Source organism: Microtus pennsylvanicus, chromosome 4 (genome assembly GCF_037038515.1).
Source record: "Microtus pennsylvanicus isolate mMicPen1 chromosome 4, mMicPen1.hap1, whole genome shotgun sequence".
Lineage (NCBI taxonomy): Eukaryota > Metazoa > Chordata > Mammalia > Rodentia > Cricetidae > Microtus > Microtus pennsylvanicus.
This window is the reverse complement of record NC_134582.1, coordinates 139,949,329-139,975,920: the sequence shown is the minus strand read 5'-3', so window position 1 is coordinate 139,975,920 and position 26,592 is coordinate 139,949,329. Positions and strand designations below refer to the sequence as shown.

At 39.1% G+C, this 26,592-nt stretch overlaps 2 protein-coding genes and 1 pseudogene across 10 annotated transcripts in view; 2 read left to right on the top strand and 1 right to left on the bottom strand.

Moving 5' to 3' along the window:
- The window catches only part of Mastl (microtubule associated serine/threonine kinase like), a 43,907-nt gene extending 43,508 nt beyond the window's left edge, over window positions 1-399 (top strand). For both annotated transcript variants that reach the window (XM_075970661.1, XM_075970660.1), the window contains exon 12: window positions 218-399. In XM_075970661.1, the coding sequence (XP_075826776.1) occupies window positions 218-375 (158 nt within the window). In that variant the 3' untranslated portion in view covers window positions 376-399. The remainder of the gene's footprint in view (window positions 1-217) is intronic.
- A 1,580-nt stretch (window positions 400-1,979) lies between these two features.
- On the top strand, window positions 1,980-2,379 carry LOC142848563 (U6 snRNA-associated Sm-like protein LSm6 pseudogene; annotated as a pseudogene).
- A 2,549-nt stretch (window positions 2,380-4,928) lies between these two features.
- The window catches only part of Acbd5 (acyl-CoA binding domain containing 5), a 36,476-nt gene continuing 14,812 nt past the window's right edge, over window positions 4,929-26,592 (bottom strand). For all 8 annotated transcript variants that reach the window (XM_075970664.1, XM_075970666.1, XM_075970665.1 and 5 more), the window contains 8 exons: window positions 25,806-25,940; window positions 23,405-23,602; window positions 22,586-22,692; window positions 18,540-18,765; window positions 14,105-14,304; window positions 13,761-13,805; window positions 13,152-13,261; window positions 4,929-6,824 (listed from right to left, as the gene is read on the bottom strand). In XM_075970664.1, the coding sequence (XP_075826779.1) occupies window positions 6,812-6,824; window positions 13,152-13,261; window positions 13,761-13,805; window positions 14,105-14,304; window positions 18,540-18,765; window positions 22,586-22,692; window positions 23,405-23,602; window positions 25,806-25,940 (1,034 nt within the window). In that variant the 3' untranslated portion in view covers window positions 4,929-6,811. The remainder of the gene's footprint in view (window positions 6,825-13,151; window positions 13,262-13,760; window positions 13,806-14,104; window positions 14,305-18,539; window positions 18,766-22,585; window positions 22,693-23,404; window positions 23,603-25,805; window positions 25,941-26,592) is intronic.

Genomic DNA, 26,592 nt, shown 5'->3' with positions numbered 1-26,592 from the left:
ACCAGGCACCTATAATATACCAGGTGATATGTGATATGCAAAATGATACAGTGTAAAATATGTAGTCTAACAGGGAGACAAACATTAAACAAAGCAGCGATATTTGGTATAATAGAGTAGGGCAATATACAGAAAGACATTGCCTTTTTAATTCCTGAAAGCAACTTTTAAATGATGGTGTCCTAATATTGGTTTTTTTTACATATTTCCCCTTAAGAACTGAAACACCATCCTCTCTTCAGTGAAGTGGACTGGGAAAATCTGCAACATCAAACAATGCCTTTCGTACCACAGCCAGATGATGAAACAGATACATCCTATTTTGAAGCCAGGAATACTGCTCAGCATCTGACCATATCTGGGTTTAGTCTGTAGAACATACATATCATTTTGATTTAATCTTGTAATATAGAATTAAGTTTTGCAATATTATGTTCAATACTAGATTGACTTAACAGGAGAGAAGTCACTATCGTGCCTAGGCTAATGAACTTTCAATTAATGAATACAACAGCTTTTACAAAATTAAAATACTATGCGAAATATATGTAATTTATCTTTACCATAAACTGGATATAAATCATCACAGCTTTTTTTCATCTTATTGTCTTATTTATTAGCTGCACTTTATGAAGACTAACATATCAATAAACTAAAACACTACTACTCAATACAGAGGGAATGAGCCATAAGCTTCTATGCAGATTTCATTGTTCTGTTCACTTCGGTGTTAATATCAAACAAATAAAAAATGACTATTTCATTTAAATTTATTTGTACATGGTTGCCTGCAAAACTGTGGTCTCAAGACATTCTTACAAGACAATACATAACTGTCAAAATCAGACATTGAGCCAGAAGCCCCCATATTCAGGAGACAGATGCAAGACAGAAGTATGACTGCAATTTCAAAACTAAGGCCAGCCTGGTCTGTCTCTGAGCTGGAGGCCATTCAGGACTATATAGTGAGACCCTGTCTTGTAAAACTTAAAAAAAAAAAAGCTGGAAAACTATTAGTAGTGTAACCATGCAGAGTGCAGCCTATTCAAAAGAACTAAGATTTTAAGGGTTTAGCTTACCTTCCTAGTGATAGAATTTTGCTACCTGACTGCTTTTGGTGCTTTCTTCTACAATTCCTGTTTGTTTAAGAGTTCTGGAAAAGTTGGGTGTGACACTTTAAGCAATTTTAGTAGCTTGTTCAGTTTTATCAGAGAAAAATAGTAATAATCTACTTTTGTTTAATAGCTGTAACTAATGATTGTCAGCATCACTCTTTTTGAAGAATACTAAGAATCAGCTAAACTAATTGAGACTTTTAGCATTTCTCTAGAAGAATGAAATTACGATTCAAATGTACCATAGGTAGGTTTTGTTAATAATCTTTTGCACACTGACTTTGGTGTTTCTACTTTCCTTTACCACCTAGTCACAGCTCAGCTATCATGTAGTTTGCAAAGATGAGACAAGCCTAGATTTGTAACAATAAAAGACACAGCATAATTGGTACTGGGTATTGAATCCTTGGGCTAAAGGTTTGACTCTGCCTATTTTATAATGACGACTTAATTTTCCAATCGCCCTTTTAAATAAAGATATTCAAAATAGTTACTACAACTTCATTTAAAGTGAGTCACACTTTTCAGGTGACAGCATATTCTACAGGCTATTTACTCAATCTATAGTCCTTTTCTAGTGTTTTCTAGTAGTAGAAAAAAAGCCTTTGGAATCTAAACCTGGTTAAACAATTGTGCTGCCACGGACAGGTTAATATTGAGCACTAATATATTGGTGATTGATATAATTACTTTGGAGGCTGAAGGTAGAGAATACTTACCTAGTATGCATAGGACCTTGGCTTCAAACTCCAGTAACACACATACTAATTACTTTGTAGAATTAGAATAAGCAGAGTCAGATTAACAAACTAGGGGTCCAAGGAAGTCTGGCCTCTAAGAACTCTGGATCCCAGTTAGTTAAAAATGAGTCTGCAGAAGCAAACCGCTAATGGCTTCTTAAAGCAAATCACTGGACAGTTGGTTACAGTAAAATTTAATTCTGCTGTAGACTGTTGAGAGGTCCTGACCTCCTTGGGACTACATGAATAAAGCACTGGACTAGACAAAAAAGTATGTCAACAGATGGATGAATAAATATAGGGATACATTTATTAAAGCAAACAATATGTTATATGTAAGTACACAGAAGAGAAACATTTCTTTCCATAAATGCATTTTTTATAAAATGTTTTTTCTACTTTTTAGTTCTCATAAATTGGCCTGTTTTCATAGTAGTTGGTGGTGTTTTTCATTGGCAGTGAGTCATAAACACTTTGCACATTTATGTTTTATTTTGCCTGTCTGTACAGAATGTAAAGAATAAAAAATAATAAAAGAATTATTTCTTCTTTCACAATTATTTAACCTAAGGTTCCAGCAGTGTTGTTTCTTTTGGTCGTGTGATAGATTCAGTGAGAATGGCCCCCATAGGAGCACGTTTGAATACTTGGTCCCTGGTTGGTGGAACTGTTTGGGAAGGATGGTTAGTATATCACTGGGGTGAGCACTGCTCTCTGCCCCTACTTGTGGTTAAGCTATGAATGTTCAGATGCTGCCTGCTGCCTCTGCTCCGCCATCATGAACTCTGCCCCTCGGAAACCATAAGCCCCAAATAAAGTGTTTTTTAATAAGTTATCTTGGTCATATTGTCTTAATCACAGCAATAGAAAAGTAACTACTTCAGATCATCTACTTATTCAACTGACTAAATGAGATATGCATAAATGAGTATTTAAAACACTCTGGCTGGATAGTAGTGGCACACACCTTTAATTCCAGCCTTCAGGAGACATAAGCAGGTCTGTGAGTTCAAGGCCAGCCTGGTCTACAGAGTGAGTTCCAGGACAGACTCAAAATAAAAGCTACAAAAAAAAACCTGTCTTGAAAAACCAAAAGAGTAAAAAGTAAAAAAAAAAATCAAACATTCTGGAAAACAAAAACTAGGGCCAGCAAGAAGGTTCAGTAAGTAAAGGCACTTGCCACCAATCCTGACCACGGTCAGTCTCCAGGAACCACACAATGGGAGGACTGCAAGGCACTTGCCACCAATCCTGACCACAGTCAGTCTCCAGGAACCACACAATGGGAGGACTGCAAGGCACTTGCCACCAATCCTGACCACGGTCAGTCTCCAGGAACCACACAGTGGGAGGACTGCAAGGCACTTGCCACCAATCCTGACCACGGTCAGTCTCCAGGAACCACACAGTGGGAGGACTGCAAGGCACTTGCCACCAATCCTGACCACGGTCAGTCTCCAGGAACCACACAGTGGGAGGACTGCAAGGCACTTGCCACCAATCCTGACCACAGTCAGTCTCCAGGAACCACACAGTGGGAGGACTGCAAGGCACTTGCCACCAATCCTGACCACGGTCAGTCTCCAGGAACCACACAATGGGAGGACTGCAAGGCACTTGCCACCAATCCTGACCACGGTCAGTCTCCAGGACCCACACAATGGGAGGACTGCAAGGCACTTGCCACCAATCCTGACCACAGTCAGTCTCCAGGAACCACACAGTGGGTGGAGATAATTGCAAACTATTTACTGACCTCCATATGTTTGTTGTGGCATGGACACATGCATTCTGAAAAACACTAAAACCTAAAGCATTACAAAATTGGACTTAATTCTAGTAGAGAAGACAGGGGCCTTATCTTAGGGTTTCTATGGATGTGATGAATCAAAAAGCAAGTTAGAGAGGAAAGGGCTTATTTGGCTTACACTTCCATATCACTGTTGATCATCAAAGGAAGTCAGGACAGGAACTCAAACAGAGCAGGAACCTGAGGCAGGAACTAATATAGAGACCATGGAGGGGTGCTACTTACTGGCTTGTTTAGCATGGCTTGTTCAGCCTGCTTTCTTACAGAACCCAGAACCACCAGTCTAAGGATGGCACCATCCACAATGGGCTGGGCATCTCCCATCCATTGCCTTACAGCCAGATCTTATGGAGGTATTTTCTCAGTTGAGGTTCCCTCCTTTCAGATAACTAGCTAGTGAGATAACTAGCTAGTGTCAAGTTGACATAAAATTAGCCAACACAGCTCTGAGTAGAAAATTACAATTTGCTATCACAGACATGTCATAGGCAGCTACAGTCATCTAAAATTCTGCCACCAGATAATGTAATGGTAATTATTGATAAGTTGTAATGGTATTTATTGAGAATAAATGATTTATCATCTAAATTTACAACTGTCAATAAGTTACATTCAGACTCTTGTTAAAGAGAAACTGAAACGTAGCTAAATGATCTTGGTTGTTCCCCACAGAAATCAATCTGAAGAAATGCCCCCCCAAATATGCCTCTCTCACATAAACTTTGTTTGGGCTAAAGGCAATTTGAAACAGAAACACTAGGAACTCATCCCTCCCCTGCATTCAACTAGGTATAAATTCTCCTTCACTGGAGACACGGCTACTGTGAGCCAGAACACCAGAGGAATCAAAAAAAAACATTACTCTACACCTTTACATCCCAAGCTTCATATCTATGAAAATTAAAATGACTTTTCTGTGTCCTTTGTCGGCAGCAGCAAGAGGACTGCTTCCAGGCTGAGGTCAATCTCAGCAACAGAGTAAAACCCTACCTCTTTTTAAACTATTACTAGTATCCTCAGATGACAAGTGAGTTAAACTGCATTTACTTCTGAAATTTTTATCAAATTACACATAATATGGCTTTATTTAGTCTCGTGAATTTCTTCTCTGCATGGTTCTGGGAACTGATGGGGACCTCACATGCTTGTGCTATGGAGAGCTGCTATCTCCTGCCTGTTACTCAGGATTACTTCATAGCAACTCCTATTTGCTCTCCCTTCAGTTCTGCACACAATCAATACAGTTAACCAGTAATAAGAAAATAGTTCATTTCTCATTAACCTTTTATTTTTAACTTAGTTTTACAATAAACAGAAAAGCTGATCATTAAAAAATACCATAGCTGTCAATTTTTAAAATGAGGTTTATGTTTTAAAGCATTACCATTATATCCTATAATTACATCAATTATATACAAGGACTGTGTGCAAAGTGCTTTTCAAGCTATAAAGTGATTCCGATCTATGATACAAATGGTTGCCCTTAGGAGTTCGTTACCTTGACTACTTGCAATGAATCACAACTTGTTACAGCCTTGATTTGCATTTTATTTATATAAGAAAAAAGCCATCATTTTATGATACCAACTTGTCTAATTTAAAAAAAATAAACTCTTGATCCATACTTTACCTATGATAATTCAGTTATTTCCTTTTTGTCCTTCTAAATAAGTAGAAGGTAGATTTGGGTCTGTTTGTTTCATATCTTAAGCAAATACTAGTAGTTCCTTTCAACCAAGATGTGGTCCACAATTTAAGAACAAAAAAAAATTGAGAAATCTGGGACAAGCAAATAATGTTTTCATACTTTTTTCTTCAAAGAACAACCCTATACACTAGAGAAGGATTCTTCTGCTCTTACTGAAAATGTCCAATACCTAATGCTAATCCCCCCAACATCCCATATCAAGAATGCATTAATTTTTTTACTATACAAAGCTAGTCAGGTGGTGCATGCCTGTGGTCCCAGAAACTGGAGAAAAGTGGAGACAGGAACATCAGGTGTTCCAGGTCATCTTTAGCTACAGTGTGAACCAGTGTTGAGCAAGAGCTACTGAGACTGTCTCAAAAGGAAAAAAAGGAAGGGGGAATTTGCTATAAGTTTGTAAATTACATCTTCAAAGCATAAGGTGTATAAGCACAGGTTTTGGGAAATACACAAAAAGGATTATTTTCGGTCTTCCTTCATTTTGATATAAAGGACAGAAGAAACTTAGGTTTCATTAGTCAGGCATCCCTTAATTATGTGGACAAAGATGGCGTGTATATTTAGTCCTTCTAATACCTTGTGATGTGCACCCCAAAGGAAAACCTGAGGCACTAAGAGGTTAAGAATCCAGACTGGAGTTTACCACTTGAAGAAAAAAAAAAGATTTTCATGCGTTTGCTCCTTAGTAAAAACAGTATAAATAAGTTTTCATTTTATTGCAAAGCACCCTATGAAGCAGACATTGGATATCCTCACCAAAAAAAAAAAAAAGATTAAGTGCGTATGATTGAATTAAAAATCTGATGACTTCACTGTGTCAGCCTGGAATATACTTTTCCACATCCATTGGGCCTATTCTTCATCCCCTCATCAAGTTAAGTTTGTTCAGTGACTCAGTTCTGAGACAACGGCCACAGTACAAAGGACAAGGATTATCTGAACTGGGCAGACCACAAAGAATGCGGAGGACTTTTCCATCAGTTTGCGGCTACCTGTGGACAGTTCAGTGGCTGATACAAAATTGATTTGACCTCATTTAAATCCACTTGTGTTGTATTCTTTCTTGTGTTTAATTTAGAAAAGTAAATATTATAAATCTTATAACAGTGCCTTACAAAAGCAGCTTATATTTCTTATGAGAAAAAAATCAGGTAAACATGTTACTAAACGATAATAAATTAATGTTCGTCAAGCTCAAAAAGAGTAAGTCTACATATGCTACTTAAAACCTAGTTGAGATTGATTGTTCAAGTATCAGCAATATTAGTCCTTAAAATGTTACCATTTGTGTAGTGCAAAGAATACATATGTATATAAACAAACTATCGGAGAAAAGAAATATAATCATCACAAACTGAGATTTTCTTGTGAAATCCACAATCCATTTCATTTCTTAGGTCATCCAGGGCCAATCTTCTTGAGTAAAATGCCATTTTCTTCAGTTTAGTTTTCTTTAAAAAGAAAGTAAAAACCAATCATGTAAGTATAAATGAATATCAAGCACATTCATACCAAAAAGATTTTGTGAGCACACAGCATTCAAACTCAAGATAAAACTACAAATGATCATTATCATTACTCAGCTTGGCAGGAAAGATAGAACCACGGGTGCCAAAATTATCAGACAGTTTTCTGTGTATTGGTTCATTTACTGCTAGTGCTGGGGACTACTTTCATGTGCTAGTATACCAAGCTATTATATAAGAGCGTGCAAGCAGTTTTTAATAAATAATTTTCATTTTATATCTCTCATTTTACCTTCTAATTCCCATACTTTTCTAACTTGCTACTATACATTTAATAATTGAGGGGATTAATTCATATTTTCATTTTCATAAAATTATATATCTTATTTTGTCATATTTGGTTGTTTTCTCTCAGAAGCCCTGTTGTTTTCTAATGACAGACAGAAAGAAAATATATCTAGAGGGGAAAGGAAGAGGGAAAGTACTGAGAGGAATAGAAGAAAGGAAAATTATAATCAGGATATATTATATGAAAAAACAATCTATTTTCAATAAAATAAAAATTAGGCCGGCAGTGGTTGAACATGCCATTAATCCCAGCACTCGGGAGGCAGATCTATGGGATCTCCATGAGTTCAAGGCCAGCCTGGTCTATAGAGCTAGTTCCAGGGCAGCTAGGGCTATAACACTGAAAAACCCTGTCTTGAAAAACCAAATAAACAAATAGAATTAGAAAAATTGCCGGATTAAAATTAAGATATCTAATCTATCTGGTTCTACCTCCAACCCAGTACTATCAGCCACATACACAACCAAACTATGTTTAAACCTGTCTCACTAAAACACGCTGTTCTGAAGAATTTGCAATTGGAAAGATCACTTAACAGTAAAAAACTCAACAATAAAGCAGAAAATTTATTGTTTCTCCATCTCTGAACAACAAAAAGGGATACTTAGAAGAAATAGTGAACCTCCTTTACTAGATGTCTGGCAGCAATGAAGTACTAAAGTAAATGAATTCCTGAAGTAATTTTACAAAAGCAGTTCAATTTTCAAAGGGGAGTGATGGCACAAACCTATAACCCCAGCACTTGGGAGGACGGATAACACTGCAAGTTCGACACCCGCCTGAGCTCAAGCCAGCCTAAGCAAAGTCTGAAACACAAGCTCAAAGAACAAACAGGTAAAAGAAATTTAAAAAAAAATCCAAATTTCCTTAATATTTTTTAATGGCGTTTTTGCCTGCATGTCTGTCTGTGTGAGGGTGTCAGATCTTGTAGTTACAGACAGTTGTGAGCTGCCATGTGGGTGCTGGGAATTGAACCTGGTCCTCTGAAAGAGCATCCAGTGCTTTTAACTGCTGAGCCATCTCTCTAGTCCCCCCCCCATCCAATTTTCTATAACTGCTAAAGCAATTTTTCTAGACCGGGCAGTGGTGGCCCACCCCTTTAGTCCCAGCACTCGAGAGGCAGAGGCAGGCGGTTGTCTGACTTCGAGGCTAACCTGGTCTACAAACTTAGTTCCAGGACAGCCAGGGCTACACAACACAAAGAAACCCTGTCTCAAAAAAGAAAAAAATTCTTCCTTTTTTGTTTTTGTAAGACAGTTTCACTATGTAACTGGCAAGCCTGGAACTCCTGCTCCTCTTGCTTCTATCCCACAACTGCTGAGATTCTAATGCTTGGATATATCATTTGTATTTTTAACCTTTCATGATGTAATAAGCTCAATAAGCTGTTTCAATCTTAAGTTAAAAAATAAGTAAATAATTATTATTCTATGCCAAATTTCTCAACTACCTTCATTTTATATATTTTGTGTATATATGTGTGTACATATTCACGTGTATGTGGTGCATGTGTATGTAATAGATGCACAGAAGAAGCCATGATGGAGGAAGGACATTGGCTAATAAAGGAACTGCCTTGGCCCATTTTATTGGTTAGGACATAGGTAGGTGGAGAAAACAGAACAGAATGCCGGGAGGAAGAGGAAGTGAGGTCAGACTTCACAGCTCTCCTCTCCGGAGCAGATGCCTCAGAAAGACGCCATGCTCCCTGCTCCCGGGAAGACGCACGCAATGAAGCAAACCGCCAGGTCAGACATGCTGAATCTTTCCCGGTAAGACCGGTGCTACAGTTTATTAGAGATGGGTTGATTGGGATATCAGAATTAGCCAGTAAGGGCTAGAGCTAATGGACCAAGCAGTGATTAAAAGAATACAGTGTCCGTGTAATTATTTCGGGGCATAAAGCTAGCCGAACAGGCGGCTGGGGTGTTGGGGACGCAGCCCCGCCGCCCATATTACTACAAATGGCGCCCACGTGGACAACTGCTTCCACATAAAGCCTGAGACAGCTTGGGAAGTAATTCTAGAACAAAATGAAAGCATTGTGCCTGGTTTCTTGGTAGCAACAATTTCTCGGGTCTGCTCTGCTTGCCAGAGGCAAGCAAGCGCCTCATCTAAGAGAGACTCAGCTTTAGCTGCAAAGCCTGCAGCTCATTAAGAGGTCCTGCCACGAAACACTTAAACGGTGTTGACGAAAAGCTGAACACATGCTTTTCGGTTTTCAGCCATAGCAGGAAAAAAGCTGCACCGTTTAAAATGCCAGCTTTCTGGGCTGTCCTGCCTGGGCAGACTCTGACTCTTTTACGCAGGCAGTTCATGCGGTTTGCAAGCACAGGCTGCTGAATCTCGCTTGCTGTCAGGGACATTGAAACACTGTAGACTTGTGGCACTGAACGCGGCTCTGGCTGGTACCTCAGCCACAAGGTTGGAATGGCAGAAAGCTAAGGAATGGACTGGATCTAGCTGGCAAAGCCACGGCTTTAGTTCTACTGATATTGCTTGGTAAATTAAAGACTCATGTGGTCAGAAAAACAGAGAGAGATACAGTAAAGAGAGATTCAAAGACAAAATTTCTACATGGTTTACAGTGTGTTAAAAATATATGCAAGCTAAAAGTTGAAGTTCTTAAAAAAAAAAAGGGAAGAGAGTTGTTGTGTGTGGTGGCACACGCCTTTAATCCCAGTGCCTAAAAGGCAGAGACAAACAGATCTCTGTGAGTTCAAGGTGTAGTAGCAAACACCTTTAATCCCAATGCCTGGGAGGCAGAGACAAGCAGATCTCTGAGAGTTCAAAGACAGCTTAGTCTACAGAGTTATTCCAGGTCAAAGATGTACACTCAAAAAGCAAAAAGTTAACCTAGGAATGTCACAGCTTAGATTCTTAAGCGCCTAGTGATTTAATGGCGCAAATCAAAAGTGCTCCTGGATAGTAAAAAATTGCAGATTCACAATAGGACAGATTCAGACCACTAAATGAGTCACACTGTTGGATGAATGTATGTAGGCTTGGGAGAGAGAAGAAAAAGAATATAGAAAATAAAGTTAATGTTAAAAAAAAAAAAGGTAAAGTCTTTAAAGAGACAGAATAAAGTAAAGTGATAGAGTAAAAATAAGCCACGTAAAAATGGAAAATTCACAGAGAGTCTGGATTATGTACATTGTGTTTTCTTTAAAATTTTTGACTGTGAAGGAGCTAAGTACAGAGAGACATTTCATTATATGGGCTGCCAAGTGGAACCAGAACGGATATCATGAGGGTATGACTTCAGAATTTGGGTCTAAGGATATGATGCTTTGGAGAGAGTCTTCTTTTGTTTTCACAGAGGATGAGACTCTGTGGATTTCTTCTATCCCAGTTTGGTATGATAGACCACGCCCTCCTGAAAGGTTGATGTGAACACCCTCAAAAAATTACTTCACTCAACTGCCAACTGAGATGACCCTGGCACACAGGTTATACCATGAAAGACCTAATTAACGACGCCCCCATTCAGCAGGAAGCAGTTTGGAGAGAAGTAACTGCGCCCATATTCCCAAAAAATGTTTATAAATGTTCTTTTACATTTAAAGGGGGATATGATATAGGTATGAATAATTTGCATTAGTATAGATTTTGCTTTATTGATAGAGATTTAAGGTCAATTTTGTTATATGTATATGCATATTTCTGCTATTTATTAAGATACTATGTGTAGTTCATTTAAAAATGTAATGTATAATTAGAAATATAGATTGTTAATAGATAATCATAATAGTCAAGTTTGTAGTCATGTTAGTTAATATTTTCTAGATGTGCGTAGATATATTTTAGATAGGCATTCTTCATATTTTCAAAGATTATAGAATATGGCATTTTAAATGTTTTAATAACTTAGGACTTTTCATGACAATGAGACACTCTGCTCCTGGCAGCAGCAATCTACTTCAAGAGGAAGATGGGCATCGAAGAGGCTCGTTATGGAGTTTGATAGCCATTTGGGCAAGAAACTGCTCTTGCCTGGACTATTGCATAAACTGGACACAGAGAACCCGCAGAGAGAGGACTACTGAACTTGCCTAAAGGTGAGATGATCTTTCGGGGTTCCTGATTCATGAAAGAGTCTGTGAGATATTCTGCAGGACACAACAGATAGTGACTGAACTGACTTTGAATTTTCCTGCTTTATGGAAATGTCTGCTGGATACCATGGGCCTGAAGGCTGAAGATGGATGCCCCAACGGTACAGAGGAACTTTGGGTGACTGTCCAGGCAGCGAGATGTCTCTGTCATTTCTAGAGTTTTAAAAGTTGCTTTTTTCTTGTTTGCTTAGGTAGTATTGTATCTTTCTGGAGTCTTTGATGGAGTTAAGAATAGTTAGTTATAGTTAAGAATAGTTAGTTATAGTTACAGTTTTCCTTAGTTATGATAAAGATTATTGTAATTTTTACTTGATAACTGTTTTGTTATATGTAATTTTGCTATGTTAAAGTTAAAGCCTTTTTTTTTGTTTGTTTAAACCGCAAAAGGGGAAATGATGGAGGAAGGTCATTGGCTAATAAAGGATCGGCCTTGGCCCATTTTATTGGTTAGGACATAGGTAGGTGGAATAAACAGAACAGAACGCTGGGAGGAAGAGGAAGTGAGGTCAGACTTCACAGCTCTCCTCTCCAGAGCAGACGCCTCAGAGAGACGCCATGCTCCCTGCTCCCGGGAAGATGCACGCGATGAAGCAAACCGCCAGGTCAGACATGCTGAATCTTTCCCGGTAAGACCGGTGCTACAGTTTATTAGAGATGGGTTGATTGGGATATCAGAATTAGCCAGTAAGGGCTAGAGCTAATGGGCCAAGCAGTGATTAAAAGAATACAGTGTCCGTATAATTATTTCGGGGCATAAAGCTAGCCGAACAGGCAGCTGGGGTGTTGGGGACGCAACCCCGCCGCCCATATTACTACAAAGCCATAAGTCAACATCAGGTGTCAGTCCTCAGAGTAGTGATTCTCAACTTTCCTAATGCTGTGCCAGGTTAAGAACATTGCTTTAGAAGCTATTCATGTTTTAGAGCAATGGTCCTCAACCTGTGGGCCAAATCCCTTACAAGGTCAAATGACCCTTTCATGGGGGTTGCCTAAGACCACTGGAAAACACAAATATTTACATTATGTTTCATAACAGCAACAAAATTATAGTAATGAAGTAGCAATAAAAGTAATTTTATAGTTGAGGGTCATCACAGCAGAAGGAACTGTATTGAAAGGGCCTCAGCCCTAGGAAGGTCAAGAACCACCATTTTATCACCCTGGACCGCCTCCTTAGCAGTGATCCTTCACACATGCACAGCCATGCCCCGCTCTGTTTGGTAGTTCTGAAAAATCGAACTCAGGTCCCTCGTGCTTGCTGTGCAACTAAACTATCTGCAAAGCCCTAACCACAGGCTTTCTACAAAATAAACATGAAAAGAAGTTTGGGGGCTGGAACAGTGGTAGACTGTTTGCCTAGTAAGAGGCCCTGGGTTCTACACCTAATATACCCAAATAAAATGCAAATAATAAAAAATAAAAGGGAGTTGAAACGCACCTAAACTTGGTAACTATGGTGGAAGTGATTTAAACTAAGGTCTGTATCTGCAAAGAGTATACGTATACACAGTTTTGAAGGGGCAAGTGCTACCAAGACAGTGGCTGCTGCTTCTGAAATTCTATTAACGCTGTTTAGAAATAAATGGTTTTTAAGAGCATCATGTTTCATTAGCCATAAAACTTACAAAGCATATAGTCACTGTCATGTACATAAATTAAAAGTGTACAAATCCATCACATATTCTGTATACAAGTACACAGAAATCCACAGAAACATTTGCCAAGGTAGTTTTAGTCCCTGGATGTTCAGAATGACAATGCATCTATAAAGCAGACCTATCTCCTGTATCTACTACAAGTTATAAGAGTCCATGAACCATTTCCATTATAGAACTATAGTATTACCTTCTCCTTCTTTGATAATATAAATGCACCAACCACTGGGCAATAAAAGGCCATATAATAGCAAAAGTTAATGCACCAGGAGACATCTCAAAGGGCCACCAAGATGGTTTCTGTGAAAACAAAATAAGCTTGTCATTTATCTCTTAAGTACTGCATGGAGAAACTTGAAGACATTTGTTTTGTTTTGTTGTTTTGTTTTTCAAGGCAGGTTTTCTCTGTGTAACAGCCCTGGCTGTCTTGGAACTCACTCTGTAGACCAGGCTGGCCTCGAACTCACAGAGATCCTCCTGCCTCTGCCTCCTGAGTGCTGGGTTTAAAGGCATGAGACACCACAGACCAGCTTTCTTAATACATAATTAATAAATATTAAAACTAATAATAATAATCTTTCCTCTGACAGAATATTCTATGCTCAGTAAGCAGACTTCTAAGACTTAAATAAACATATCCAACTTTTTTTTTAAAAAAGCACTCTCAAGGAAAAGAGTGTCCAAAGACCAAAGGGACACAGCCCAACACACAGTTTCAGCTTCAAAGCTCTGAAAGGTAGATTTCACATTAAGTAGCTCAAAAACTGTAAATGTATTATAATTTACTTAAAATTCTTACCTGTGAAGAGGAGGGCTGATTACTTGTCTGCAATGATAATTTCGCCTTTAAATACAAATGAAAAGTAACAACTTTGAATGAATGAAAAAAGTGTGTAATTTGGGGGGTTTTTCATTTCTATTTTGAGAAAGGGTCTCTAGCCCTAGCCCAAGTTGGCCCTACAACTCCCAATGTAGTTGAACTTGAACTTCTGATCCTTCTTGCCTCCACCTTCCTATTATTGGGATTACAGGTATGAGTCACCCATGTCATCACACCCCCATACACACCTGGTATTTATGCAAATATTATCAATACAGATTCTATACTGCTTAGCAGAAGATAACAACAGACTAGTAGCTTACCTGTGAAGCAGTTAGTGTTTCCAGTTTATGAAGTCTCTGAAGGACATTCTGCATGTCCTCTTGTAATCTAATGAGCACAAGAGCAATCTGCTCATTGAGGCTGCCTCTGGACCCTCGGTCTGAGCCCCAGCGTTCTCCATCACCTCCACTTCCTACTTGCCGACCCTGGGTTCCTTCACTCAAATGTGGAATTCTATGCCCTATTAAGAGAATAAAGTAAGTTACCTATCAATAAAGGGTTCTTTTTTAAATAGAAATAGTGTACTATTCATTTTCCTTCATAATTCCTCGATACATAAATAAACAAAGAAAAGTAAAAGCAACCAGGAAGCACCTAAAATAAACCATTAGGAGCCGGGGGAAGGGGTGCACACCTTTACACCTTCAATCCCAGTACTTGGGAGACAGGTGGATCTCTATGAGTTCGAGGCCAGCCTGGTCTACAGAGTATGTTCCAGGACAGGTTCCAAAGTTACAAAGAAACCCTGTCTCGAAAAACAAACAAACAAAAAAACATTAATGGAATCTATTCTATATTAGGGGAAGAGTGTACATTATTACCAGTGTATGACAATGTTTACACAATTCATAAGGAAGATTCATGATCAGAGTACATGTTTAAAAACTCTACTGGGGCTGGCGAGACAGCTCAGCTGATCTATAACTTGTTGCTCTTGTAGAGGACCTGGGTTTGGTTCCCAGCACCTGCGTGGTAACTCCACTCCAAGGGATCCGACACTACCTTCTGAACTCGACAGGCACAAGACATGCCCGTGGGGCACATACAGACATGCCAGCAAACATTCATACAATAAAACAAATCTTTGTATAAAAATTTAAACCAGGGGGCTGGAGAGATGGCTCAGGGGTTAAGAGCACTTCCAGAGGTCCTGAGTTCAATTCCCAGCAACCACATGGTAACTCACAACCATCTGTAATGAGATCTGGCGCCCTCTTCTGGCCTGCAGGCACACATATGCAGGCAGAACACTATATATAATAAATAAATCTTTAAAAAAAATTTAAACCCTCTTTACTGTAAAGGTAATTAAAACTGCTTCTAAAAACGTAACTTGTTTTAAACTATTTAAATTTACATTAAAGAACAAAAATTTCTTCTTGGTTTAAAAATTAAAACCCTTTTAAGCTCATAAAAGAGTTTTCTAATTGTAAACTGCATACTTCTTATACATATTAAATATCTAACTACTAAGATTTTTCTATATTGCCATATATTCCTTTTTATATGCACAGATTTAAAAACTGGCTTAACCTCATAATTATGTGCTATCTTAAATCATATTACAAACATTTATCTCCATCATTGACTCTTATTCCAAGAACACTTACATGCTTTCATAAATCCCTTAATATGAAGCATGAAGTAACTAACCAACCATTCTACACATCTGACTAAAGTGATTATGAATTTCTGCTAATATAAAAACCAGGCATGGTGGCACATGCTTGTAATCCTAGCACTTGGGAGGTAGATGCAGGAGAAGCAGAAGTTCATAATCAGCTTGGGCTACAGAAAGAGTTCAAGGCTAGCCTAGGATAAATGAAACTCTGTCTCAAATATATGACAAAAAACAACTACTTCAAGGCTGGGTATGGTGGTACACTCCTTTAATTCCAGCATTTGGGAGGCAAATGTAGGCAGATGATCCCTGTGAGTTCAAGGCCAGTCTGGTCGAAATAGAAAGTTCCAGAATAGCAGGGTTCTATAAGAAAACCCTGTCTCAAAAAGAAAAAGCCCACAATTATTTTTAAAATTTTCAATTATTCCTGCGTGTATGTATATGATTGAAAGCTGTGTATGGATGTGTGCATGCCATGGTGCATGTGTGAAAGTCATAAGACAACGTTCAAGATCAGTTTTCTCTGTGGGATCTAAGGAATTAAATTCAGGTCATCAAGTGTATGTTTTAGCAAGTGATTTTACCATCTCTCAGGCTTCAAAACCAAATTTTTGCTAATGCAAATAATGTTGCAATGAATGTCTTTGTATATCAATTCATCTCTAAATTTTTGTTGTCTCCTATGTTGGTAACTTTCCTGGTTGCTGCAGCAAAGTGCCTGAGCAAAGCAACCTCAGAAAGGAAGGTTTGGTTTTGGCTTCCAGGCAAGGTCAATTCCATCACGGCAGGAATGGTATGGCAGCAGGAGCGTGGGGCTGGCTACTTATCACATTGGTCTCAAATAGGAAACAGAGCACGATGAACACAGGTGCTCAGCTCAATTTCCCCTTTGTATTTAATCTAGAACCCCAGTTCAGGAAAGTCTTCCTACCCAACTAACCCCATCTAGACATCACTCACACCAAGAGGCTTGTCTCCTAGGTGACTCAAAATCCTTCCAAGTTAACAACAAATATTAACCAACACACCTCCTTTAGTACAGATTCCAATAATAATAATTATTGGATCAAAAGATTTGTAAAGGTTCTTAGTATTGCCAACTTATTTTTCAGAAGGCTAACAAGAGGTTTTTTTATTATTTTTCTTGTGTTTGTTCTCTCCCTCCACTACCCCCATGAGTGTGTGTGTGTGTGTGTGTGTGTGTGTGTGTGTGTTGCTGGGGCTTGAGCCTATGTCCTCACATGTACGAGACAAGTACTCGACCCTTAACTACATCCCCAGCACAGCTAACAATTTTTATTCCTGTGTATTCTTGCAGAAATGGAGTGTTACAGATCTTCCTTCATAACAGAAGTCAAGAGTTTTTTCCTTCTTACCTTTCTAATCCTCTTGGCCAGAAGTATAAGAAGGAGATCAAGTGTGAAATTTGAGTTAATTTGTGCTCTAGATGCAGTTCTATTTATAATAAGAAAAGAGCAAGACCTATGTAAATTCAATGAACTGAGTACTAGGAAATCCAATCCAATCCCTTATTGGTTTTCCTTTCTACTTTTGTGCTTTCAGTGTACTAATGTTTCCACTGAATGCAAAGATTCTACCTACAATTTTTTAACATTAAATGGTACAAAAGTATACCTATATAACAACTGAGTTTTTCACCTGAATTACAGTATTTTTTTAAGATTTATCTGTGTGTGAGAGAGTGAGAAAAAAAGAGAATGTTTATGTCTGTGCACCACATGCAAGCAGGTGCCCAAAGAGACAGGGTGCTCGATTCCTGGGACGAAAGTTACAGGCAGTTGTGAGCCCTCTGATATGGATGCTGGGAACTGAACCCAGGTCCTTTACAAGAGCAACAGATACTCTTAACTACCATCTCTCCATCTCATCCATCTCTCCAGCCCCTGAAGTATAGTATATTTTTTGAATGGGCTTTGTGTGAGATGATTTTGCCTAAGAGCAAGCCAATGCAAGTGTTCCAAGTATAATTAAGGCAGTTAGGCTATATGCATATTCAGCTTAATATTCACAATTTATAAAGGTTGTATTGGGACATAATCCTATTGAAAACTGAAAATATCCATACTCTGTCCAAATGGTTATTTCTCAATCCTTTTCCCTTTCCTTTCTCATTCAATGGTGGGGACTAAACACAGCTATGACTGAGCTACACTTCCTGTTCTACATTAATTTTGTTTGTTTGTCAAGACAGAGAACTTGCTCTGTAGACCAGGCTGGCCTCAAACTCAGAGTTCCACCTGCCTCTGACTCCGGAGAGGAGGGAATAAAGGTCTGCACCATCACCAACTGGCTCTCTATATTCATTCTCTCATGCTTTTCATAGTATCTTTATTTCTTACCAGAAATAATTATAACAAATATATTTACTTTTCCACACTCACATCCAGTCTACTCCCTAATCACATCACTATTTTTATTATTGTTACATTTGTGTGTCCCGGTGGAGGGCATGCTCACGCCAAGGTGTGCACTGGAAGTCAGAGTGCACTAGTGAAAATCAGTTATGTCTGCTTCCACCCAGGGATCACACCCAGTTCTCAGGTTTGGCAGCACACTTAACCGGCAGACCATCTCACCAGCCCACATCACTACTGTCGGTATTTTTAGTGTTCATTGTTCCTTAGCTGTTATTGATTTGTCGGCTTTAAATGATCTCCTTCAAGTCAAGTAAGGAAAAGATAAATAATTCAGACTGCCTTACACTGGGACAAAGTAGCAGCAGAGTGAGAGCAGTGATGGTTCAGAGGGCATAAACGTGGTTCCTTAGACATACTGCATCATGGGCTGCCAAGGTGGCTCAGCCCTGGGTGTCCTGATTTTCACATGCATGACATTATATGTAGAATGTACACACACACACACACACACACACATACACCACTCAAATGTTATTTTAGAAAACACTGCACAAAAGATTAAAAAAATTAAGTTGGGCACTATCACACCAACGCTTGGCAATCAGAGGTAGAAGGATCACAAGTTCCAGTCCAGCCAGATCTAGATAATGAGACTGTCTCAGAAATCACATGAATCAGTAAAGGAGGAGTACACACCTCTCCCTCTTCGAACACTAGAGAAGTCCTCGCTTTCTCCCCCTCTCTTCTCTCGGTGTGGAGCTCCACTGCTTCTGCCATCTTCTCCTCCGTGCTTTACTTCACCTTTCCCCTCAATTGCTACCATCCGTATTTTCCCAATGCTGCCATTTCCAGGAGAGATTTGAGCATCTTCACAAAACCCAGAACGTTCCAAGTGCTGACTGGGATCACCACCTAAGTAATACTGAAAGTGTCCATTGTTTGACATAAAGCTGTCTAAAGACTTACAAATTTAAAACAATAGTTACAAGTTATAAATATAACTGATATAGCAAAAGGTTTTATGGTAATAAAAATACTGTTTTCTAAAAGGGTCCTCTCATGTTCCTGCTGGAAATATTCCTTTCTTTAAAATATCCTTCAACTTGAACTCAGTTTCCCATATACAAGAAGTAATTGAGTAGGCATGATTTTCTCTATGAGCAAAATGTAAGGGTTCCCAAGAGTCACCCAGTCACCCAAGATATAAAGAAATGCTCACCTTAGTTACTATACTTAACTCTAGACAACTATAAGGAAAAAGGACCCTGGCTCATAACCTTAGTAAGGGAGTCCTAAGAGATTATTTCAGGATTGTCTAATAAGATGTATGAAAAACAGCATGTGGCAGATACTACAGAAGTCAATCAAAAAATGATGATGGACATTCAACTAAGGACAAATGGAGTATGGGCCAAGCATGGTGGCGCCCGCCTTTAATCCCGCCCTCAGAAGCAGAGGCAGGTGGATCTCTGTGCATTGCAGGACAACCTGTTCTACATAGTGAGCTCCGGAACCAGCCAAAGTTACAGCCAACCCCTGAGTCAAAACAAAATCAAAAAAGAACAAATGAATATAAGTCATATCAAAGGTTTCATAATGACAATGAACCATCAATGTAGTTGGGATGGAAGATGTTTGAGAACTTACAACAGAATAGTACTGGTCTTAAAAAACTGAACACATAGAGCAAGAGAAAGGAAATCTCTAATGACTAGACAGTTTGGTGACATACTAAAATAAATACAGGAGATAGATAAGGCTGTAGGATAACAAAAGAAAGATAATGGTTCAGATACAGGTAAGTAAAAACTGAAGCCATAGGTGTCTCAGTTAGGGTTTTTCTGGTGTGCTAAAAACATCATGACCAAAAGCAACTTGGGAATAAAAGGGTTTATTTCACCATATGCATATATTTGCTAAGGGAAGTCAGGCCAGGGCAAGAACTCATAAAGAAGTGCTGCTTATACTGGCTTGTTCTTCACAGCTTGCTAAGCCTGTTTTTTTACATCATCCGAGGCCATGGGCCAAGTGGTGGCTCTGTCCACAGTAATCTGGGCCCAGCACATCAAGTATAATGAAGAAAACACCTCACAGGCTATTTTGGTAGGAACACTGTCTCAACCGAGGGTCCCCTTTCCCAAATGACTCCAGTTTGTGTCAAATTAACATAAAACTAGCCATCACACTAGGCAAAGAGTATGGCAGTTACAATTCAGAAGAAAGAAAACACTGAATTTATTACTTTAATAGTTATCAACCTTCAGTACTGCCTGAACCCAAAGAATCAGTAGCCAAAGCTGTACTACTGAAAAATACTAAATTCCTGGATCACCAAGAAAAGGTGACTGAAATGAACTGTCCAGTAGTGCACGAGGGAGGCACTAGAGGAAGACAGGCAGGCAGATCTCCATCAATACCAGCCTTGTATACACATGGAGTTATGAGCCAGCCAGGGCTATTTAGTACAATTTTGCCTTAAAGAGAAAAAGAAAAAAGGTGCTAATAACCAACTTCCTTTTTGTTCCTTTGTTGAGTTTTTTGGGGTTTTTTGTTTCTTTCTTTCTTTCCCTGAGGGAACCGCATCTTACTATGTACCCTTAGCTGGCCTGGAACTTTCCAGTAAACTTGGGGATATAATTGCCTCTACTCCCAAATGCTATAGGCCACTACACACAATCACAGACCTATGTGTAATTTGTTCTTCTTCCAATACTGAATCTTGACTGAAATCTGAAGATTATTTTAAGTAGGTTTTTGTTTTAAAAGCTTTTTTTTTTTTTTTTTTTTTGGTTTTTCGAAACAGTTCTTCTGTAGCTTTGGAGTCTGTCCTGGCACTACCTCTGGAGATCAGGTTGGCCTTGAACTCACAGAGATCCACCTGCCTCTGCTGGGATTAAAAGCATGCAGCACCACTGCCCAGTTTAAAGGCTTCATTTTTATTTTTAACTATGTAGATAGGTGTGCATCTTGTATGTGGGTTTGTATGGAGGTTTTTGTAAATGAGAGCGATGCCCTTGTGGGTAAGAAGAGGGCATCAGCTCTCCAGGGTAGGATTCACAGGCAGTTGTGACCTGTCTTGATGTAGTGCTAGGAATCAAACTTGGGTCCTCGCAAGAGCACTCTTAAGAGGGTGGTGGTGCACACCTTTAATCCCAGCATTTGGGAGGCAGAGGCAGGAGGATCTCTGTGAGTTCAAGGCTAGCCTGGTCTGTAAGAGCTAGATCCAGGACAGCTAGGACTGTTACACAGAGAAACCCTGTCTCAGAAGAAAAAAAAAAGGAAAGACAGAGTATACGCTCTTAACTGCTGAACCAGCAGCTCTCCAGCCCTTGAACCAAAAGTTTTAACTGACTGGAGTATAGTCAATATGAAGAGCTAATTTATGCTGAAGATTATTCAGTTTTCTTCGCTAATCCATGTTTTAGCAAGGACAGCAGAATAAGCAGTTTACCCTCTGCACCTCCATTCTACCTATGACACATTATTTATAAAATACACATAATAAGATAACTTAAAATGGAATGCTGTATTACTGTAATAGTTGTCTACTGTCTATATTGGTATTCTAATATAGTATCTTTATAAAATAATTTTATTCTAATTCTGCTATTGTAGTATTATATTAAAACTAATTCTCTTTTGGTGTGTGTGTGAAAGCACGTGTGTTGGCTATGGCCATGCGACAGTGCTCCCCGTCATGTGCTCCCCGGCATGAACACGCAGAGAGCAGAGGGTCACCAGCAGCCTACTCTACCACTGCCTCTCTCCACCTTATTCCCTGGTACACATCTCTCACTGAACCTAGAGCTGACAACAAGAAAACCCTAGGAATCCTCCTCTCTCCTGTTCCACACAATACTGAGGAGTATGCACACAGAGTCACACAGCTTAGCTTATTTTGTCTTTGAAACAGGTTCCTACAGTATAACCATGGCTGAACTGAACTCACAGAAATCAGCCTGTCTGTTTCTTGAGTGCTAGGATTAAAGGTGTGCGCCACCATGCTGTCCTCCACACATGACTTCTGATAGGGACATTGAGATTTCAAACTCAAGTCCTTCTCCTTCCTCTCAAACTTGTGGAACAAGTGATCTTACCCACAAAGCCAGCCTCAGCTATTATTATCATACACTTTATAATTTACTATAATCATTATACACTTTAATTTACACACACACACATACACAACTATAAATGTTTAAACATTTTCAAGATATTTTTAAAGTGTGTGACGTGTGTGTATTCTCCAGTGTGTTCGTGGCTGCTACTTCATCAGTGTCACAGCACACATGTGGTATTTAAACATCAACACCTCAGATGTCTGCGCTGGCTTCCCACCTGAACCTGGGTCATCTGTCATCCGTCACTACATACAGCAGCCTAGCTGGCCTGTGAGCTCCTGGGGATTCTCCTGTCACCAGCTCCCATCTCACTAAAGGGGCACTAGGTTACACATGTCCTCTAGCTTACACAGGTTCTGGGGAAGCACTTTGCCCTACAGCAGGTTCATTCCAAATTAATGAACAAGTTTATTGGCTACTAAAGAGGTTATGCATTGGTATTTTGGGGATTTTTTGTTTGGTTGGTTGGGTTTGGTTTTTGGGTTTTTTTGGGTTTTGTTAGTCTCCTTAGCATAGAAAATAATGGTTTCATTATGGCATGATTGTATGAATGTCATATTGTATTCTGCATACTGGATATATCATTTTGAAAATTTGTCAGTTGTAAAATGTCATCTTTACCTCTTCTTGTCCAAATTGCTCCATAGAATCACAGTACACTTCACTGTCTGAGTCACTTGTCAAATGATGAATTCCTGAAGCGTCCTCACTGTGATCATCATTTGTATCTAAATAGAAACAAATGTCCAGACAGTGTATTTATACTCTAGGACAATAAAAACATTTCATTCTATATTTCACAACTCATCAGTCCTCTATTATACTCATTCTGGCAAAGAAGTCTGTCTTACCAAGTCATCATAGGTTACCCTCAAATCCACAGTGTTCCTGCCTCAGCTTCTAAAGTGCTGAGATTACAGGTATTCCACCACACCTGGCTCCAGGTCATGATATATATAGTGTGTACATATATGTGTGTTATGTATATATATATACAGCTAGACTTAGGAAGTAAAGGCAGGAGAACCACTAGCAGTTCTAGGCCACCAGCTCTACACAGGTGGGTCCTGATAAAACACACCAAAGCTGGTAAAATAGAGGAGCTTACTGCCAAATCTGACCATCTGAGTTCAAAACCCCAAAGATGGAAAAACAGAGTCAACTCTATTTAGTTATTCTCTACCCTCCACATACCCTCCAAAGACTTAACATAATACACACACAACTACACACTATGAACAAATAAAAAAGAACCAAATATAAGAAAGCATTCTGGCTCTAATTCTCTGTTTCAAAGTAACAAACCCTTATAGCAGCATTAACAACCCTAAGAAGACATTTCTAAACAGTTTACTGTAAGTTTTCAACACCCTAGAATTGTTAGAAGAGGATTTTAGGTATAAGAAAAGGATTAGGCAAAGGAATATCTGAGAACAATACCTTGGTGGACATAGACAACAGTGTTTTCAGTTTGCTCCAAGCTCTGATCCACAGGCTTGGCTTCTTCATTGTTTCTGACATTTGGGGAAGAATCGGTATGAAGATCATTGTGTGTATCCTGCACAAAGCTATCCTTATAGCCATTGGTAACAATGATTTCCAAATTCTTATCTGGTGATTTCTTCATCATTTTCTTATCTTGTATGGAAAAAAAAAAGGTGAGATGCATAAAGTACCTCGTAACCAGGCATGGTGACTCAGTCTTTAATCCGAGCACTCAGCACTCTCTGTGAATCTGAGGTCTAGATAGAGAGTAGAGAGTACCAGGCCAGCGATACATAGATGTTCTAGAATCTGTAGTCAATTCCCAAATTACCACAATCTTTTTTGAAGGGCTTCCTATTTGGATGGGAGAAATGGGTGGTTCCTCAAAAGGGGTCCTATTATTACATGCCAAAGCTCACCCAAAATTCATGTTAAATTTTCAAAATGCTCCCATTCTCTCCACAAGGTGGTGGCACATGCCTTTACTCCCAGCAGAGGCAGGCAGATCTCTGTGAGTTCAATGCCAGCCTGTTCTACAGAGCAAGTTCCAGGATAGGCTCCAAAGCTGCAGAGAAACCTTGTCTCGAAACCACCCTCCCCAAAAAAAGAAAAAGCCCCCATTCTCCATGACTCTTATGAAAAGACTTTAAAATGCATCACTATCAATCGTCATCTTGGGCTGCAGAGATGGCCCAGCAGTTAAGAGCACTTCCTGGTTTTCCAGAGGATTCAAGTTCTGTCCCCAGCACCCATGTCAGGTTCACAACTGCCTACAGCTTCAGCTCCAGAGCATCTGATACCCTGTGCATGCTGGGAACTGAACACAGGTCCTCTAAAGAAGCAGTCAGTGCTCCTAACTGCTGAGCCACCTATCCAGTTCCTAGAATAATGTCCTAATGTTTTTACATTACCTCAGACAAATTGCTCTAGAAACAAAGAAATGAAGATTACCAGACTGTTAAACTGATCCATAAGAAACAGACTGTGGGGGGCTGGACAGATGGCTCAGCAGTTAAGAGCACTGGCTGCTCTTCCAGAGGTCCTGAGTTCAATTCCCAGAAACCACATGGTAGCTCATAACCATCTGTAATGAGATCTGGCTCTTCTGGCCTGCAGGCACACAGGCAGATAGAACACTATATAATCAATAAATAAAGCTGTGCAGTTTCAGTAAGTATCTCTTTCCTTCCCAGTGCTTGTTCTTCTGCTAACACAGAATGTGGTACCCCATGATTCCAATATTCCACCATCAAAATTTACACCTGGGGTGATCCCAACACTCAAGAGAAAGAATCAGGATTTTTAAATATGAGGTCTCCCTGGGCTACATAGTGAAACTCAATCTCAAAATACTAAGAGCTGAGTGCATAGCTCAAGGGTAGAATGCTTGCCTACATATGCCAGGCCTTAGGTTATGCCTGTATTCTATTCTCTATAGTCCATTTAATTTTGATAGAATGCTAAAAAAAATAGTGTATATGCATATATCTATGCTAAAAATAACAGCTTAAAATAATATATACATGGGATAGGGATATAGATCAGTTGGTAGAGTACTAGCATAACACTAATGAAGCCCTGGCCTTAATGACAATGCATAAACTGAGCATGGTAGCAGTCACCTATAACCCAGCAGGAGCTGGAGAAGTTCAGGTCATCCTCAGCTACAGAGCATATGCAAGGCCAGTCAGGAATAAGTGAAGCATTGTTTCCCAAAAATTAAAATTAAAAAATTACATAATACAGAGGTGGAGAGATGGCTCAGCAGTTAAGAGCACTGGCTGACCCACATGGCACCTTACAACTATCTATAATTCTAGTTCCAAAAATCTGATGCCTTCTCTGACCTCTGAGGGCACAGCATGCACATGGTACACAGACATGCATGCAGACAAAATACCCATACGCATAATAAAAGTAAGTACCCCTTTACATTATACAATACATCATTTTATGCTTTGGGAGAATAGCCTATTCTTGTCTACCCTCAATTAACACCTATTTCATTAATTTTTTTTAAATATTTAACTTTATTTTATGTGCATGTGGTATAAAGGTGCCAGATTCACTGGAATTAAACAGTTGTGAGCTGTCATGTGGGTGCTGGGAATTGAACCTGGGTCCTCTGGAAGAGCAACCAGTGCTCTTAACCACTGAGCCGTTCCTCTAGCCCTTATTTCATTAATTAATAAGGCTGGCTGGCTGTATATTCCATAGGAGAGCATTTTGATTCACTGAAAATACTCCAAATGCCATCACATGCATTAATAATATACAAAAAACCCCAAATGTTACGTCCTTTTATCTTACCTGGTACGAGATTATTAACTGTATTAACCAGTTACTCCAGACTTACCATTGCCATCACTCTGCTCTGCTCCTTTTAACTCTTCTTGGGCCTCTTCTTCCTCAGACTCAGCTCCACTGTCACTGCTCTCAGTTTTACCATTAACAGCTTTGGCATTTGAAGAGATCAGAACATTACCAAGATCTAAATCATGAAATGAAAAATTCTTAATGTTGGAATTTGCAAAACAAAATTCACTAAACAATAAACCATTTTTTAAATCACAATACTAAAAATGGAAGCTAGAGAGATGAGTCAAGAGGTTAAGAGCACCGCTGCTCTTCCGAGGGACCTAGGTGCAGTTTAGCACTAGGTGGTGGCTTACAACTGTCTAGACTTTAGCTCCACTTTCAGGCACACAGGCAAAATACATACACACACACACACACACACACATATATACATATATATATTAAAAGTATATGTATATATATATATTAAAAATATAAATTGGGTGATGGCAGCACACGCCTTTAATCCCAGCACTCAGGAGGCAGAGGCAGGAGGCAAGTTTGAGGCCAGCCTGGTCTACAGAGTTCCAGAACAGCCAGAGATACAGAGAAGACCGGTCTTGAAAAACATACAAACAAACAAATATATAAATGTAATGTTATTCTTTTACTCTACACATCTATACAAATTACTTCAATTACCAGTTTACAACAAAAATGATAATGCTATCTTACCTATCCTTTCTGAAGCCAAGTGAGAACTAATTTTGAAGTTAATATCAATCAAAAAAATAAAGTTGAATATAAATGACCTTCATACTTAGTAAATGAAAAACAATTTGCTA